This window comes from Bison bison, unplaced genomic scaffold (genome assembly GCF_000754665.1).
Source record: "Bison bison bison isolate TAMUID 2011002044 unplaced genomic scaffold, Bison_UMD1.0 scf7180017864166, whole genome shotgun sequence".
Taxonomy (NCBI): Eukaryota; Metazoa; Chordata; class Mammalia; order Artiodactyla; family Bovidae; genus Bison; species Bison bison.
In genome coordinates, this window is record NW_011494738.1 from 2,427,356 (window position 1) to 2,445,349 (window position 17,994).

The 17,994-nt window shown below is 35.4% G+C and overlaps 1 protein-coding gene across 1 annotated transcript in view; it reads left to right on the forward strand.

The window, feature by feature from the left end:
* The window catches only part of PSME4 (proteasome (prosome, macropain) activator subunit 4), a 100,173-nt gene that overhangs the window by 27,977 nt on the left and 54,202 nt on the right, over positions 1-17,994 (forward strand). The window contains exons 5-11 of the mRNA XM_010841697.1: positions 6,732-6,776; positions 8,500-8,649; positions 9,926-9,989; positions 10,956-11,030; positions 12,203-12,325; positions 15,002-15,094; positions 15,817-16,082. Coding sequence (XP_010839999.1) covers positions 6,732-6,776; positions 8,500-8,649; positions 9,926-9,989; positions 10,956-11,030; positions 12,203-12,325; positions 15,002-15,094; positions 15,817-16,082 — 816 coding nt within the window. The remainder of the gene's footprint in view (positions 1-6,731; positions 6,777-8,499; positions 8,650-9,925; positions 9,990-10,955; positions 11,031-12,202; positions 12,326-15,001; positions 15,095-15,816; positions 16,083-17,994) is intronic.

Below are 17,994 nucleotides of genomic sequence, written 5' to 3' on the forward strand. Positions count from 1 at the left end.
ATAACATAGTGAAAAAAAGAGTGTTAGTTGCTCAGTCATGTCTGACTCTTTGTGACCCCATAGACTGTAGCCCACAAAGCTCCTCTGTCCACGGAATTCTCCAGGCAGGAATACCAGAGTGAGTAGTCATTCCCTTCTCCAGGGGATCTTCTCAATCCAGGGATCAAACTCTGGTCTCTCGCATTGCAGACACATTCTTCATGGTCTGAACCCCCAGCGAAGCCCCTATTTATAACATAGTGTCACAGTGATTCTTTATGTAATTATGTGGGATAGTTACTAGTATTTCCAAAGATTATTTTTGAACATTATTACATGTGAAAGAAATAGAGGCAAAGGATGAATTGAGAAAAGACACATTAGTATATGAAGCCATATAAAATTTGTGCAGTTGACTTTTGCCAACATAAATAATGTCAGTGTGCAATTTTTACAGCATGAATAGCCTTTTGTGCCCTATCCAAAAAAGATGACAGTCCAAAAAAACATGAAGCATTTCAACAACAAACTATTAATGAAGTTCTGTGATGTCCTCATTTTTTATATATCACTAACTGCCAATGATACTTGGTTCTAAGACTTAATCATTAATATTAGTTACATGTAGTGAAGTCACTCAGTCGTGTCCGACTCTTTGCGACCCCATGGACTGTTGCCCACCAGGCTCCTTGGTCCATGGGATTTTCCAGGCATGAATACTGGAGTGGGTTGCCATTTCCTTCTCCAGGGGATCTTCCGACCCAGGGATTGAATCCAGGTCTCCAGCATTGTAGGCAGACGCTTTACCGTCTGAGCTACCAGGGAATATTTATATGCAAATCTGCCGTCTATGAGGTCACACAGAGTCGGATACGACTGACGTGACTTAGCAGTAGCAGCAGTATATGCTCAAGAATTTGGTTTTGGCAAATCAGATGTGGCAGCAGAACTGTCATTATGCTGTAATTTTTTTCTTTAGAAATCATGAATAACCTTAGGTAAAATTTTCAGCAAAACAAAGTACAGACTTCCTTCAATTTATATGTTAGTTGTATTCCTAGAGATTCGATGTCTGTTAATAAACTGTGAAAAATAGTTAACGTTAAAAGTTATCTTTTATGTTCAAAAAGTTTTAATCTATATGACCATGTATTGAGATATTTGAAAGTCTTGCAATAATAATTTTTTGTTGAGTTTGGCTGTTCCGTGAATTGCCGGATATCTGGTATACATGGCTTTAATCACTAAAGTTTCAATGAGTCCTCCCTACTAATTGTGATAATCAAAAATGTCCCTTAACATTTCCAGAATGCTCCCTGCATGTGGTTAAAGTCTTAGGGATTTGTTTTCTCTTTTCTTGCTTCCATGCAAGTTAAAGTTTCCTGCCTCATAAATCAGCCCTTCCTGTTTTCTTACCACTAGTCCAGCACTTTCTTTTTTTCTGTTTTTAATTCTGTAAGATGCAGGTCTTTTAGTTTCCAAACTAGTATTCTTCCTGTTCCTATGCATCTCAGACTGTCCATTTAATACCTCCTATCCTTTCCCCAAAGAGGTTTCCTAAGAGGTATGGTATGAGAAATTTCTTGAAATTTTTACATTTTATCTTAAACATTCATTATTAAGTCATGTTTTCATAAGTAAAAATTTCTTCCCTATGTATCTCTTAACTGAAGTTGATGCTCCAAGAAGATGAGCTATATTGGCCTAATAAACATTCATTATTAAGTCATGTTTTCATAAGTAAAAATTTCTTCCCTATGTATCTCTTAACTAAAGTTGATGCTCCAAGAAGATGAGCTATATTGGCCTAGTGGCTTGAAGTACTTACATGCCGGGCTGTATGCTTCCACTAAAAGGAGCACACATTGTGAAGTGCAGCTCTGTTGATGCACCTCTTTTTAAAACTGGTGATTATTGTTCCAGTTTTAAGGAATCAGAGATAATACTGGGAACTACTTTTGAGGGGGCACTTTCTTGGTGAGAGGCCGCACTGTAGGACAAAATGTGAAGCTTAATGTGTCTTCTGTTTAAAAAACAAGGTAGAAAATTATACTTAAAACAGTTTTTCAGGACTATAATTCTTTTATTCATTGTCTCTCATTTCTTGTAATCTTTTTACTGTTATTATCATATTTTACTTCTCTGCAAAGGAGAACCTGTTACAGTATTTCCATTCAGGTCACACTGTATAAAGTTATAACAATTAACTTTGAAAGATTTTTTAATTCATTGGTTCTTGGACTTTTCTTCATCATATTTACCTGGATTTTTAATACCAGAGGAATCTAATGGTGTTGGTTCTTATGCAGAAATATTAGAGATACTATTTGGAGAGCCAGATAACAGTACTTTTGGTTCCTCATGGATAGTCTCTGTCCACTGAATTTCTAAGATGTGGGGTCACTGAAAACATTTAAAAATGTACTTTCCACTTAAGATTCTATTTATCAATAATACAGTAGAAGAGCAAGTGTTCATAAACAAGGGATAGAAGTGTGACTTTTTATAAACATTTTATTTTAGAAAATTTCTTAAAGAACCCTTTAATATGACATGCTTTTGGAATTGGTATTTTGTTTTGAGTACTTTCGTCTTAGATGTATTCTGACACATTTTGAAACAGTTCTGTCAGCTGACTGCATGTGTTCATAACTATTTTTAGAATACTATTTTAGTAATCAAAAGTGAAAGGTTGCTTCATTTGTTAACTGTTTGTCTTTCAAGTCTTAAACTCCTGTGCCTTATGTATTTGTCTTTACTGAAACCACTGCTTAGAATGCCATGCATTTCAACATGATTTTAAAAGCTGGTTCCATTGTTTGGAACAAGGATTATAAACTTGCTTCTCTTTTCCCTTGGTCTTCTCTGTCCCATCCTCCTCCTTCTCCTTTGCTTCCTTTCCCTCTTTGTCCTTCTTTCCTTTTGCCTCAGGAGCAAGATACCCTTTTTATTCTCATCTGTCTTACTTCCTACTGGATAAACAATTTGTAGGGGTTTTGTTTATTATTATTCAATAGAAAAATTAAAATTGGGGAAGATCTAGGTAGCTGTGAACTTAATACTAGCAACTTAAGAGCTGTTTATTGTTTACTTCATAAAAGAAGCATTTGAATCTTCGGGTCATGGTTTTATGTCATGAAACAGTGTTCCATGCACTTAATTGGAGTAACATATTACAAGTTACAAATGTAGGCAGCTCACTAAGGAAAGGAGAAGATGGCAGATGATGAGATGGTTGGATGACTTCACAGATTCAATGGACATAAACCTAGGCAAACTCTGAGAGATGGTGATGAACAGGGAGGCCTGGCACGCTGCAGTCATGGGGTCACGAGGAGTCAGATACGACTTGGCGACTGAACAACAACAAAATTTTGTGTGAAGTGGCTGTGATGGATGACTGCTTGCTGATAAGCAGTGTTAGATTTTAAAAGATTAGCTTTGAGATGGCTAGTGTTTGACTAACTGATGGTACATTTGTTTGATTTAGGAAAAACAGGAAACAATGGATGTATTAAGTTACAGGGAGGTTGAAGGAGAGGTATGTAGAATATACCAGGGTTACAGTTTCCTAGTTCATTTATAGGAAAGCCAGTCTGATTACTCTGAAGTTAATTTTTAGCTCAAGAATTGTGAAGTGAAGCTGAATGTTCTTCTGGCCATGGGCAGTCCATACTACTCTCATTTTGACTATATCATTTGCTGTACATTTCTTTGATTTCGTCATGAACATTGTCCAGATTTATATAAGTCCACTATCTCAGTAACTCGAGGCCAAAGCTTTTGGCTTTCCTCAGGCTTCTCGGCTACATATTTGGCATTTACTTTATTAACATAAGGAATCATAAGGAACTTGCTTCCCAAAAAGAAAAATTCACACAGAGTCATTTGTTGAAACTGGGACAAGAGCTCAAGAATTGGGACAGGAACTTACGTTCTGCCCTGATAAATAGGGTGTCAGTTGGGGGAAGACTTTACTATTTTGATGCCATTTCCTAAATATAAATTAATAGCTACTCAGAGGCAGTAGAACAAGTGTAAAAGCAAAATTAGTACAAAATTTTAGTTCTTGAGATTGAAAATATAATTTATGTTGGCTAAATATGAAATAATTATAGTTAACGTTTATTGTGCTTAATTCTGGGCCAGGTAACTGCTTTCTTTACATTATCTTGTTTAATTTTTGTAAAAGCCTTGAGAGGTAGGTATTACTTCTCTTATACAGATATGAGGTTATATAGTATTTCTCTCCTAGTAGATAGTTGGACAAGTGTTCACCTTCAAATCTGTCTGACTCTGAGCCCAAGCTGTGAACCATTCATTACATGATATACTGTGGCTTTCTTTCCAACCTAACATGCCTTTACTAAGAGGGAAGAGGGTTTGAGAAAACCCACCCAAAGCTTAGTTCCTCTGTTAGATCCCTTTTGATTGATTAAAAAAAAAGAAGTGTTTTGAATTGTTGTCACTTTAACATTAGAAATTTCCAACAGTTGGGAAAACTTTAGTGATTATTCACTCCCTCTAAAAATTAGTGAAGTATAATCTAGTAGCATCTAGCCTTAACCTTTTATTTTATTTTTAAACAGAAACATTGTTCCCTTCATCTTGAGAGATTACAAGAATCACAAAAGGTCACTATACAGATATCACAGGTTAGAGAGATTGTACCCTTTTCTGGATAAAGAGCATAAATCCATTGGCACAGGCTTATATATAAGGAGGGGTTGAATTTGACTTCATTTAGACGAACTGAATCACATTCCCACACACCCCATTCCTCTAGTGAGTGAAGTGACAGCTATCAAGTCTTACAATTAACCACCTGTTCTTCTGAAGCGTGAGGGGAAGTGGAGAAAGTAGAGCTATGCAGCCTTTTGTGACTGGTTTTCTAGAATCATTTTTCATATTATATGAAAGTTTGTTGGTAGAATACCAGTAAGCATAGCAGGTTTTCTGTGTTGTACTATCAAATAGAAATACTGCCACAGAAATAGTTAAAAATAAATGTAAAGTTAACATGAAAACAGACATTAGGAAGTGTAGAATTATAGATCTTCTGCTTATTTCCTTGAATCATAAGTTTACCATTTTAGAATATTTTTTTTTTAGAATTACCTTTTTTTAAAATCTATATTTAAATTGATCTCTTGTTTTGTTTGTAACCTGATGGACCTTCACATCTTATCTATGAGTTCTAAAACTTGTTTCTCAGTGGGGGTCTTCAGTCCAAACTAAAAGAAGGTCCAAAGATCCATGCTTTTATTTATTGCCCTGATAGAAAAGGTTTATAGAGCTTTGTAAATGAATAAATATATAAATATATTAGTAATATATGTATATATGTAAATGAACACAGCCTTGTTATAAGCCCTTCAGAAATGCCCAGGAGTAAAAATCATAGTTATGGTCTTCAGGGAGTTGTAAATGTAGTTGGAGAGAAGTTTGCCCCCCTCTCCCCACCTTTTAAAAAAAAAAAAAAAACTAGGCAAGCTTAGATGTTACCTCAATTAAACTGTTTCTGAATTGGTGAGTTTTTTTATGTGAGAGAAGTTAATATCTCTCTTTGATAATCAGAAAATGCTCCACGATGGCTCTCTAGCCATGTGGTCATCTTCTTTATTTTAGAATTACCTCATGTAATTAGTAGCCCAGTTTCCTCTTCAGTTAATTTTGTTCTAAATATTTACTTTTGAAATTAAAGAAGATTCTTACTGCTTCAAGTAATGAAGTTAGTAGTTTTCTTTCTCCGTTATATACTACATTGATTACTTGTGCTGAGTTTGGTTTGTGTTATTCCTTAGAATTTCCTGAAGAATTTCTTAAGATTAGTTCTTAAGCTTTCAGAGACGTTGGATAGACTTCTGGACTTAAGAATTCCAAGAAGCTTAATGAGAAAGTGTCAGGTGGAAGCACTGCCTAAAAGTTACCTCTTTCCCCCATAATTTGTTCTTTTGAGATGTAGGGACTAGCTTTATTTTTACTTGTATACATCACAGTATAAGTAGGCACAGATTTATTTTAAAATTCCAGTTCGAAATCACTCTTTGTTTTGTTGATTTGTATTTGACCTCTTTTGACTGTGGCCTAGTTAATATTTTAAGTATTCCATTCTGGTGATGTGTGTTTAAACTAGTACACACTAGACTTTTCATTAAAATAGAAGTGTTATTTATAAGTTCATATACCAGTGTTTATTTTGCTTTACTAAAGTTACTTGAACCACCTACAAGTTGGAAAATAAATTACAGCCTTTAATATTCATCAACTAACTTTTTAAGTAGCTGGTCAAAAAGGTGGCTGTTGTTATTTTGATAATTGTTCCTGGCAATAAAGTGCCTTGGAGGGTTGTAAAATTCTCACCAGTAGGATACAGAAAACTAGTCTCTGGTAGCTGCTGATAGAAGCACTCTAGACTTTGCTGTTTGTTTGAAGCCTCTGAGCATACTTCTTGATGTGTTGATAAGTATGGTCATTGCTGCCCACTTTGTAAAGATTGAAGATGATTTGCCCTTTTTCCAGTTTTCTTCCCTTTCGTTCATTGTATAGAATGAACAAAATGAAGACAAAGGAAAGAGTAGATTACAGCATTTAGGTAGTCATTAGACTTTTATGCATATGAAAGAGAAGGATTAGTTATTGCGTGTACACAGATAATATATAACTGTGTATCTTAGAGATATTTATTAATTGAATTATGTCTGTTCTTAAAATGTACCAACCTAATTTACCAAATGGCTTTTTCCCCCCAGTTCTGTAGAAAATGTTCTCAAAACACTCGTGAAGAGCTGCCGACCGTAAGTAGCTTCTCAATTTATAAATCTTCTTATTGTTTCTGTGGACTTTTCCCCGTCTCTAGTATGCCTTGAAAAGGAAATTAAAGATATAAATAGTGACGTTGTGATGTTAGTCACTGAGCACAATATTATTTCCAACTCTTGAACTGAACTTTTCAGATTTCATTTATAAATTCAGAAAGGTTTAAGTGGTGTGGGTGTCAGTCACCCATTAGAAAGTAAGAATGCAATAATGTGTGTATAACTGGCTTCATTTGAAAGATATCCCTGGAATATTGTTACTCAAGTCAAAATTATTTTCCAAAATGAGCCTTGTAGGTATTATATAAATATGAATAATAAGAAGATGGCCCATATGTTTTTTTTTTCCATTTCAGTAGAATGTTTGAATATCCCATATTCTGATGTTTAAAGATAAATGTGGATAGAATTTAGTTTAATTAAAGTCTAGATGTATGGTCTTGAACTATTTTTTCATTCTTATTTATCAGGCTGTTCTAAGACATGTACTTCTGCTATGAATGCAGTGAATTCTTTTGAATGGAAATTTGTGTATTTATCATATGCTTATTATAAGAGTTGAAATTAGTTTATAGATCAGATTTTGTTGCTGACCTACTATACTACTCAGTCTTGGACAAATGTATTTTCAAGATATAGAATGTCTCCTTTTTAAGAAGCTTAAGAACTAACCTAAGTTATTCGATAAGCTACTAGTGAGCATTGTTATTTTGTGAAATTTGATCATCACTGAGGTATTTACTGGTTTTTAGGTTCTTAGGTAATTTGTAGAATGCCAAGCTTTTATTCTGGGTTACTTGGCTGACAGTTGACTATGAAAAATTAGGAAGAGGATTCAGTGTATAAGATCTCTGAAGATAGGCAGTGAAGTGTGATTCTAGTAACACAGAGATATAAAGATATAATAAGATTAATAATACAATGTATAGGCCAAACCTCCAAGTGTATTTGAAAGGGTTTTCTTTTTTTGGCCCATATTCAAATCTGAAATTTTAAGATGCTTGTCATTATTTTAAACCCCAGTTGCTTCCCCATTTGGGTATCCGTTCCATACCCAAATGGATAATGGGTCCTCATTATCCCTTGTCTTCATTTTGTGTTTGTCTGTACACTTCCGCTTTTATTTTTCTGAATCTTCCGTGCCCCAGGGATGCTCCTGCCCATGTCTTAGGGTTTTAGAATGTTAGAGCCTGTAGGACCAGATCATCTAGCTCAGTCGTTTCTTACACACAGGAGAACTCAGGGTCTAGTGAGGGTAAATGGTTTGTTCCTTAGGTGCCAAGAGGTTCCTGGGCTGATATTCTTTCTCACTTTGCTGATTATCTGTTTCTTATATAGACTGGGTTCCCTGTGACAAGATTTTTTTTTCTTTCTTATTGCTGTTATATAGCACACAGGAAGAAAAAAATAACAGCAGTCATGTTTTAAATTTGTAGGTGATTTGAATCTGAGATTTATCAGCTTTATAGCATTTTTCCAGGTCCAAAGACAAGAAGAAAATTTACCTTATCTAACTTAAGTGTGACAGGCTGTTTATTTTAGAATTGTAAAAATGTGTGTTTCTTGTCAGCTAACTTGACATTGGTAATGTGTGATATTATCTTATGAGTACATTCCCCTTCTCCCCCTTTTTTGTCAGTCATATAATGATGTAGAGCTTTTAGTCAATGACCAAATACATGAAAACTTTCTTTTTTATTAGGTATTTTCCAGCAGATGCCACAGCTGAGATGCTAGAAGAATGGCGGCCTTTAATGTGTCCTTTTGATGTAACAATGCAAAAGGCCATCACTTATTTTGAAATATTTCTTCCTACCTCCCTTCCTCCAGAACTTCATCATAAAGGTTTTAAGTAAGTGTGTATATATATATATATGCGTGTGTGTATGTGTATCGATAGATTCTAGAATATAGTAGGGAATGCGTATGTGTATGTATGCACACATGCACATATACATATATGTATGTATGTATGTAGGCAAACTAGTACAGTAATAAGTAAAAAAGAAATTACCAACTCAAGCATTATGTTTCTTACACTTGAAATGTGTGTGAAAGCTAAAACAATTAAATATCGGTTTGCACATAAAGAGAAAATAAGGCATTTATATATCAAGCCACATAAGATGTGGGCTTTCAAAGATATTGGGAAAGGAAGAATGATAACTGCAAAAAGGAATTGAAAATTTCAATAAAGAGGCAGTGATGGAAAGGTTACATTGCATAGAGTTTAGGGAAGGGAAAAATATTTTTCTAAACCTCGATTTTAACTCTCATCATGTAGTATAGTTTTTCTTGGGTCTCTCTCTCTCATAACTGCAGGTATATAATAAACCCTAGAATGAAAAATACTTAGGTTGTACTTTTATGAAAAAAGTAACAGGTGTAAAAAAAAACTAGAAGGATAATAGAACATATCAGTATATTATGGGTGGAAGGGCTATTATGCTTGGCCCTCCCACCATCTCTCTTTTCTATGTTTTCTATAGTGAGATGTCACATCTTTTATATCTGTCAAGTCAGAAATTTTGTATCTAGCTATATATTTATGTAATTTTAGTTTTAATTACAAACTTCTAAAAACTTTTAATTTCTTTGACATTTGTGAAAATTTGTTAATATTCAAGTGTGTTTTTGCCCCTATATTCTCTTCACTTTCTTTACTTTGAGATTTTTTTTCCCACTTTAATTTAACTGCTTCTAACACTTTGTGACTCATTTCTTTTATGGAACTATTACTGTAGTGCTAGTTAATGGTGTAATTACTAGTTGGCCTATTAAAGAAAAGAGTAAGGGAGAGTTGCAGGAACAGGTAGTAAAAGGAAAGCATTAAAGGAGAAGGGCATGGAGAGGAAGGAGAAGCTTCACAGTGTTAGATAGGGATAGACAGTTATTTAGCAATGAAGTAGAAATTTGATGAGATTATTCCTTTTAGCTTAAATAAATTGAAAAGGGAATATTCAGACAAAAGTAATCTTTTGTTCCATTAAGTTTGTAACTTTCAGTGTTATTTTTTCTAGGTTGTATAGTATCAGTAAGAAAAATAGATTAAAAAAAAATACAAAAGATACCTGGCTTTAAACCACTTTCTGTAAATCACTTGCTATTCATAACATTTTTCTTTTCAGACTTTGGTTTGATGAATTAATTGGCCTTTGGGTTTCAGTGCAAAATCTCCCACAGTGGGAGGGGGTGAGTATCCCATTTTTTTCTTATATACATTTTAGTTTGGAAGTAACTATCAGATCATTTGATAAGTAACTTACGTCACTCAGTCGTGTCTGACTCTGCGACCCCATGGACTGCAGCAAGCCAGGCTTCTCTGTCCTATCACCAACTCCTGGAGCTTGCTCAAGCTCATGTCCATTGAGTTGGTGATGCCATCCAACCATCTCATCTTTCCTTGTCCCCTTCTCAGTTCCTTAAAATTGGCTACTAGCGATGTTGTAATCAGTTTTTTAGAATTGTATTTGCTGTATTCTAATGGCACCCCACTCCAGTACTTTTGCCTAGAAAATCCCATGGATGGAGGAGCCTGGTAGGCTGCAGTCCATGGGGTTGCTAGAGTCGGACACAACTGAGCAACTTCACTTTCACTTTTCACTTTCATGCATTGAAGAAGGAAATGGCAACCCACTCCAGTATTCTTGCCTAGAGAATCCCAGGGACGGGGAAGCCTGGTGGGCTGCTGTCTCTGGGGTCGCACAGAGTCGGACACGACTGAAGCGGCTTAGCAGCAAGAGAACTAGACATTTCTTTATTTTGGTTTTATCACCATCTGGAAGTATACGCATGTACTGTGAAGTAGGTAAAGAGGAAGGCCCTGTTGGACCCCCATTCGTGTGGTGCTGGACACCTGGTGGATGTTTTCTACGTGTATTTGATTAAAAGCTTCTTTACCTGTTTTCTGCACTGTGGATGATGCTTTGTCATCTCCTTTTTTAAAAAATAAGCATTTCAGCTGCATTTGATTTTATATGGGTGATGAGAATCAGGACCTAAATTTGGAGATTTGAAAAGACCGAGATATAAATATTAAATTCAGTTGTGCCAATAACAATTGTTCTGAAAAGAACAAATGGATAAAAGATGTGACTGTGACCCCTAAAAACAACAAATGTATTTACTTAACTGTCTTTCTTTTTTGTTTACTTTCAGCAACTAGTAAATCTCTTTGCTCGATTGGCTACGGATAATATAGGATACATAGACTGGGATCCATATGTACCAAAGGTAAGTAAGAACATTTGAACAAGTACAATAGCACTGACATCATCTTCATATCTTTAAGGAGAAGTGTGTGTGGTTGCTGATTTCTAGCACCACAGAAAAATCAAATGCTTTGATTGTTAGTAAAAACATAAGTAATTTATAAGGATGGGTCATTTCTTTTCAGAAAGTAATTAGATCACATCAAGCTATCATAAATGTTTGATTTTTTTTTTTGTCTTACCAATGGAGGGCATGAACTCTTGAAGTTTCAGAGTGAGTAATTTATAAAGTACTAAGAATATTATTCAAGGTGTCATACATTGGTCCCTTCCAGTGAATTTTTTGTACTATATTGTTAGTTCTTCTAGAGTACTCCCCACTTTTAAAATCACATTGTATACCTTCCTAGAGTAAGTAAAGCTGGACAATGTCTCTAGGGGTGTTGCATCTTGGGTATTGTTTACCATGCAGGGAATCACCTTGGAGCTTCAGGAGGAGCGTGGTCGGGCTGTGGTTGGTTCTGGTGCACACGGGGACTAGAGCAGGGCTGGGGAGCAGCGGAAGGCAAATGCTCCGAGTGCCTGTGCTTGTGCTGCCTTCCTCTGTTGCCAGCCAGTAGAAACTAAGATGGAGAAGTAAATTTCTCCCACCTTTAGCCCCCATATTTGACATATTTAATTATGTTTTAAATATAAATCTAATTGTATTAAGATATTACATGACTGATTAAAATGCAGATTCTTAGAGGAAAATCAAGTCTTAAAGTTGAAAGAGGTAGAGAAATCAGCTAGAAAATATTTTTGTGCATCCTTGGCTTGGAATGAAAGCATAGGAAGAATAATTTTGTGTGCATTTAGAGGGCAGAAAGTAGTCAAAATATTTCACATTGAATTACACTTACCTACTGTTTGCCTTTTTATGCTTAACTATGTGCCACTGGCCTGTTTTGGGGTACCTGAATATGAGTGCTTCGTAACTGCATGCCTGTGACCTCAGAGTGTCATTTTAAAAAGGTATACAGTTATTTATATGAATTCCTAAGGAATAAAGCAGATTACCAAACAATATGTCATAAAAACCAATCAAATGAAAATATATACCGTAACACCAATATACAACACGTAGGTTATTTAATGAACGAATTACTTTCTATTTGTCAATAGTTATCCTTAATTCTTTTTTTATTTTTAAAGGTATTTACAAGAATTCTGAGAAGCTTGAACCTCCCAGTGGGAAGCAGTCAAGTGTTAGTTCCAAGATTTTTAACAAATGCTTATGATATAGGACATGCTGTAGTATGGATCACTGCCATGATGGTTTGTAGTACATTGTTTGTTTTATATAGTTCCTATAAATTTGGGGTTAACCATACAGAAATTCTGCATAATTGCATAAGTCTAAATTAGTGGCTTAGTTGGTCATTTGATTCTTGGATATTTTCTGATGCAGTAAACTTATGTTTCTCAGACTCAGAATGTAGTCATAATGTACCATTTATAAATCTCCTTAAATAATGGACCTTTAAAGTAAGGGTCAGAAGTTCAGAGTTTTGATTATAATGATCGTTTTGTAATGTATAGAACAATCAAATCACTATGTTATGTACGAGAACTAACAGTGTTGTAGGTCAGTTATACTCTAAGTAGGGGGGCAGAGTTTCAAGAGATTCAGAATGTCTGTAACAGTTTTACAGACTGAGAACCAGAGTCGTGGGTAAAAGAGCTTTCCCAAGTCAAATTGGTGAAGGTGAGATTTGAAAGCAGAGTTTAGCATATTCTCAGTATTAATGCATTTATTGTCAGTGTTCACATAAAACATTACACTGAACACAAAGCTTGTTGACAAAATAATTTTAGTGAAGGGAGAGAAGCATAAAGGATTATTTTTCTGACATCATTGAAGAGAAGTAAAAATACAATCTACCTTTTTATATCATCTTTCATATAAGAGTATTAGAACAACTTTTATACCATAATTCTCTAAGTTTTCATTCATATTGCCTCACAGTTATCTCCTTTTTGAATTATTCTACATGTGATACTGGAGAAGGCAATGGCACCCCACTCCAGTACTCTTGCCTGGAAAATCCCATGGACGGAGGAGCCTGGTAGGCTGCAGTCCATGGGGTCGCTAAGAGTCAGACACGACTGAGCGACTTCACTTTCACTTTTCACTTTCATGCATTGGAGAAGGAAATGGCAACCCACTCCAGTGTTCTTGCCTGGAGAATCCCAGGGACGGGGGAGCCTGGTGGGCTGTCATCTCTGGGGTCGCACAGAATCGGACATGACTGAAGCGACTTAGCAGCAGCAGCATGTGATAACTTGATATTGTTCTGTGTTTGCTATTTTCTCCCTGGTTGCACTGCTCAGTTGGCTGTTTTTGTTGAAAAGACAGAATGGTTGTGAGAAGTTCGGCTCTTAAATTATTTAATATTATTTTTGCCTGTGCTGGGTTTTCGTAGCTGTGGGGTCTGCTCTCCAGCTGCAGCGTGCGGGCTTCTCCCTTGGTGGCTTCTCTTGTGGTGGGGCATAGATTTTAGGGCGCATGCGCTTCAGGAGTTGTGGCTCCCGGACTTTAGAGCACAGGCTAAATAGTTGTGGCACACGGGCTTAGTTGCTCCAGATCATATGGGGTCTTCCCAGGTCTGGGATCGAACCTGTATTTTCTGCATTGGCAGGCAGATTCTTTACCACAGAGCCAGCAGAGAAACTCAGAAGTTTAGATAGTAAATTTCATTGTAAGATTAAAAGAAAAGAAACTTTCAAGCTTTTCTTTTTTTGGGTGTTATTTTATTATTAAACAGAGGGGAAATTCCATTTTCTTTCTGATATTCTGTAAGAGCAAAAACATTTGGATACTTATTATCTTTTTTAAGCAGTGAGTTGAAACTTGGACTTTAGGGGCCACAGTATTAGATAGTGATTGGTATCATTTTAGTTACTGTTGCTCACACAATTGTTTGTATTGGCAGCTTCATTTTCTGTTAAATATGAATATTTAATATAATTAAAAGTCAACAATGCTAATTACTGTTAGAAGTTTGAAAATTTTGTTGGTATTTTGCTATGGAATTATGGTCTCAATAGTTTGATCTAAATTGGGAAATGTGAGTGTGGGTTTCATTTCAGCAGAAAGAAATGCTCCTGGTGTAACTGGATAGTCTACTTTAGGTCTGTGCTGATTCTTTTTTTAACTGAAATATAGTTGATGTATAATACTATGTTAGTTTTGAGTATGTAACACAGTGACTTGATATTTGCATACATTATGAATCTGTGCTGTTTCTTGAAAAAGATCATCTTGAAACAGACAGTTTCAAGGCCTTTATTATTATATTTTAGTCCTGTATTCCCAAGGTTGTTCAACTTGGTAAAGTGAATGTTAGCCTTTTTCTCCTTTCCCCCTCCCCCTGCAACCCTAGTTATTTTGCTTTTGGTTGGTTGTTTTGTGTGTTTGTTTTGGTAATAGTTTAAGAAAAAAAAAATCTTTTTCTTTTGAGTCAAAATATGGTCAAATATAACAAGTTTAATCACTTTAAACATTTAGAAGTACTAATAAATATGTGAATGCATTTGTCTAAATCTATATTTCCTGCAATGAGAAATTCTTCAGTTCTTCAGTCATTTAAGGAATGCTTTTTATGCCTACTGTGGCATACTTGGTTATTTTAAGATGAATACCTTAGCTGCAAAAGTTATTTAACTGCAAACAGTAAAAGATACTGTTAACTCTGAATTGAAAGATATCTTTTCCATTTTATAATTCGATTTCAATAAGTTGCCCTTATTTTTAGTAGACTGTCTTGAATTGACTTGTATGAAATTCATCTGGGAATTGCTTCTGACTTTTATTCAGAGGTAGAACTGGTTTTTGCCAGCAGGATGAATGTGAACCACGTTAGTGATTTGTGTATAGCCCTGGGCCTGTTCACCCCTTGAATTTTACAGAATTACGTGGGTACTAATGTTGCTGCTCTTTTATCTGAACAGGGTGGACCAAGTAAGCTAGTGCAAAAGCACTTGGCTGGTTTGTTTAACAGCATCACATCTTTTTACCATCCTTCAAATAATGGCCGCTGGCTGGTGAGTAATGTTCATGTTTTACTCTGATGGCTTGGAATTTTATTTTAAGATATAGTCACATGTGACTACTTGCCTATTGTGTACATTTTCTGTCGTTCAACTAAGCTTTTCCTGTGTGAGCATGATTATGTTTACATTAAGGTGCCGTGTTTATAGAACATATAGAAATAAATACTAGTAACTGGTGACAGAATGCCACAAAACAGTGGAATCATCTTTTCGGTTTTATTGTGTGTATGCTTTTTTTTTAAGTTGCTGGGTTATGGCTTTTCAAGTAATGAAAGACTCATGTGATGCTAGAAATTAAAACTGAAATTTGAAAGTGTTTATTATTATCGATGATTAATCAGTAAGAGTATTTTATTCTACCTAGTTAGACCATACAGGTTCTTTGTAATAAGATTATACAGACTGTTAAACAACAAGGTCCTAGTGTAGCACAGGTGACTATATTTAATGTCCTGTGATAAACCGTAAAGGAAAAGAATATGAAAAGGAATATATGTGTATAACCGAGTCACTTGGCTGTACAGCAGAAATTAACAGCATTATAAATCAACTATACTTCAATAAAATTAAAAAAATAAAAAGATAGGTTGTATTTAAAAATTATTATACAAGCTATTATTTGAAAAATTTTTACTTGGGACAGTAGAGAGGAACTGTGAGTATCTCTGTGAGAATGACAACCTACCTAGGACCTTCTGCTTCTGTGTCCCCAGAACAAGTTAATGAAACTACTTCAGCGGTTGCCAAACAGTGTTGTTAGAAGATTACATCGTGAAAGATACAAGAAACCTTCTTGGTTAACTCCTGTGCCTGATAGCCATAAGCTTACAGATCAAGATGTTACAGACTTTGTACAATGCATTATTCAGCCTGTCCTCTTGGCTATGTTTAGCAAAACTGGTAGTTTAGAAGCAGCCCAGGCTCTGCAGAACCTTGCACTCATGAGACCGGAGTTAGTAATACCCCCTGTACTTGAAAGGTAAGTGTAGATTCACATGTTTCCTTGAAGCCTCAGCTGTGTTCACTGTTAACTCTGGTTATCTGTCTCTTCTACTCTTCAGCTTGGCTTTCTTTTCTTTTCTGTGGCTTGTTTTGCTATCTTGGTACTTATTCCTGTTTCTAGAGAGGAAACAAGATATTTTAACCTAATGATTGGTAACTTGATAAAGATTTATTGACGAGAAAAAATTGACATGAAATGAATATTTTGACTATGTAAAATATTTTGACTTATGTGCTCATTTTAGTTATTGAAGTTTTTGCTCATAAATAAACCTCTGGCTGTTTTGTTTCACAAAATGTGAGTGTCACTAAATATTGAGAACACGGCAGTGACAATAATTCTGGATGTCTGCTTCTTAGGGTCAGTGATAGAGAAGAAAATTTGTTTAGCTTTATTATTTTCATGTATTGTATGTATAACTTTGTGTGAATTATTTCTACTGTGTCAATTTCATTGTATTCATTTTGTTTTGTATGTTGGAATAGTAACAAAAATAGTTCTCCATTTGCCTCGTGGCTGTCATAATACAAGCTTGGTGTGCTTCACAGGAGAGAGCCACTCTCAGTGGTCTTGAGTGTTCATGAGCAGATTGCTTAAGCTTTCTTTTATTCATTCTTTGCTGCCTGAACTTCAGGTTTAGGATTCTTCTCTAAATGGCTTTGTTAAAAGCAGAAGAATGTTAGATTTTGGAGCCCAGAGGAATCTAATGGCTTGAGTTTCCTAAGACTCAGATTTGTCCAAGGTCCTTACTGGCAGCACGCAGATGACAGCCTGTTTTCTGACTCACTGTTGAGAAAGAAAAATTGGTGACGTTTACTTGGCGAAGGGTATCCTACCAAAATGAGGCTCCATTATTTGTAATTGGAGTTGCTTGTGCTGTCTTGCCCTGTCTTCTTTGCCATAAATACTTAAGTTGGGCGTCACTATTCCAACCTCCTCTGTCTTTTTGTGTACATGTCTTAGGGCATTGAAACTTCGAGTGTGTCCAACTTAATTAGGAAATGGGATGAGAAAGTTAGGCAGTTTCTGCTCTATCTTCAGCCTTCACTCTTCATTGCCGCTTGGTCTCCACGTGGCAGCAGGAGCTCTTGGTCAGTGGCGAGTCCCCTGATTTTCTTTGGAGAGGAGAGACTTGCCTCAAGGGATGACTTCAGTTGTTTGCAGAATTAAAATTTTGAACTCTGAGGTGTTTCGGTATTCCTTTGCTTTCCCTTTGTTTTGCCTCATTTCATTGTTTTTCCAGGTGGTGAATTATGACTGGTGAGATAAATTTTTAGTTGAAGGAACAAAGCTTATAAATACAAATACGATTATCTGTCACGTTTTTCTTTAGTAGTTAATTTTTGGACAAATTTAATCTCAACCAAGATGCTAAATTGACAAAATTGGCAATGCAATGATAACTTTTTGAGACTCAGTTTTAATTTTGTCCTGTTTAGAAGTGGCTTTGCTAGCATTTTTTTTTGATTTTTTTTTTTTTTTTAACCACACCACATGCTTTGTGGGATATTAGTTTCCTGACCAAAGATTGAATCTGGGCCACCAAGGCAATGAAAGCATCGAGTCCTAACCACTGGACTGCTAGGGAATCTCCAAGTTAAAGTCTTTTAAAAAGTAAAAAATTTTAGACACTTGATTTTACATCTCCTGAAGACATCTCTGCTAAAGCATTTTTGGCTTGTTTTATTCATCTTTTAAAATAAACATAGGTTTGGTTATATTTTTTAATTCTAGTTAGAAATCCTCCTTTTTTCCTACTTTATTTAGAAATTTCCTTATTATTTATTTACCTTTTCTATTAAGAAGAACTTAAACTGAGTGCATTTCGGACTTTTTTCTCTTGTAGGAGAGAGTCTCAAAAGTGAAATCACTGAACCATAGAGTGAGT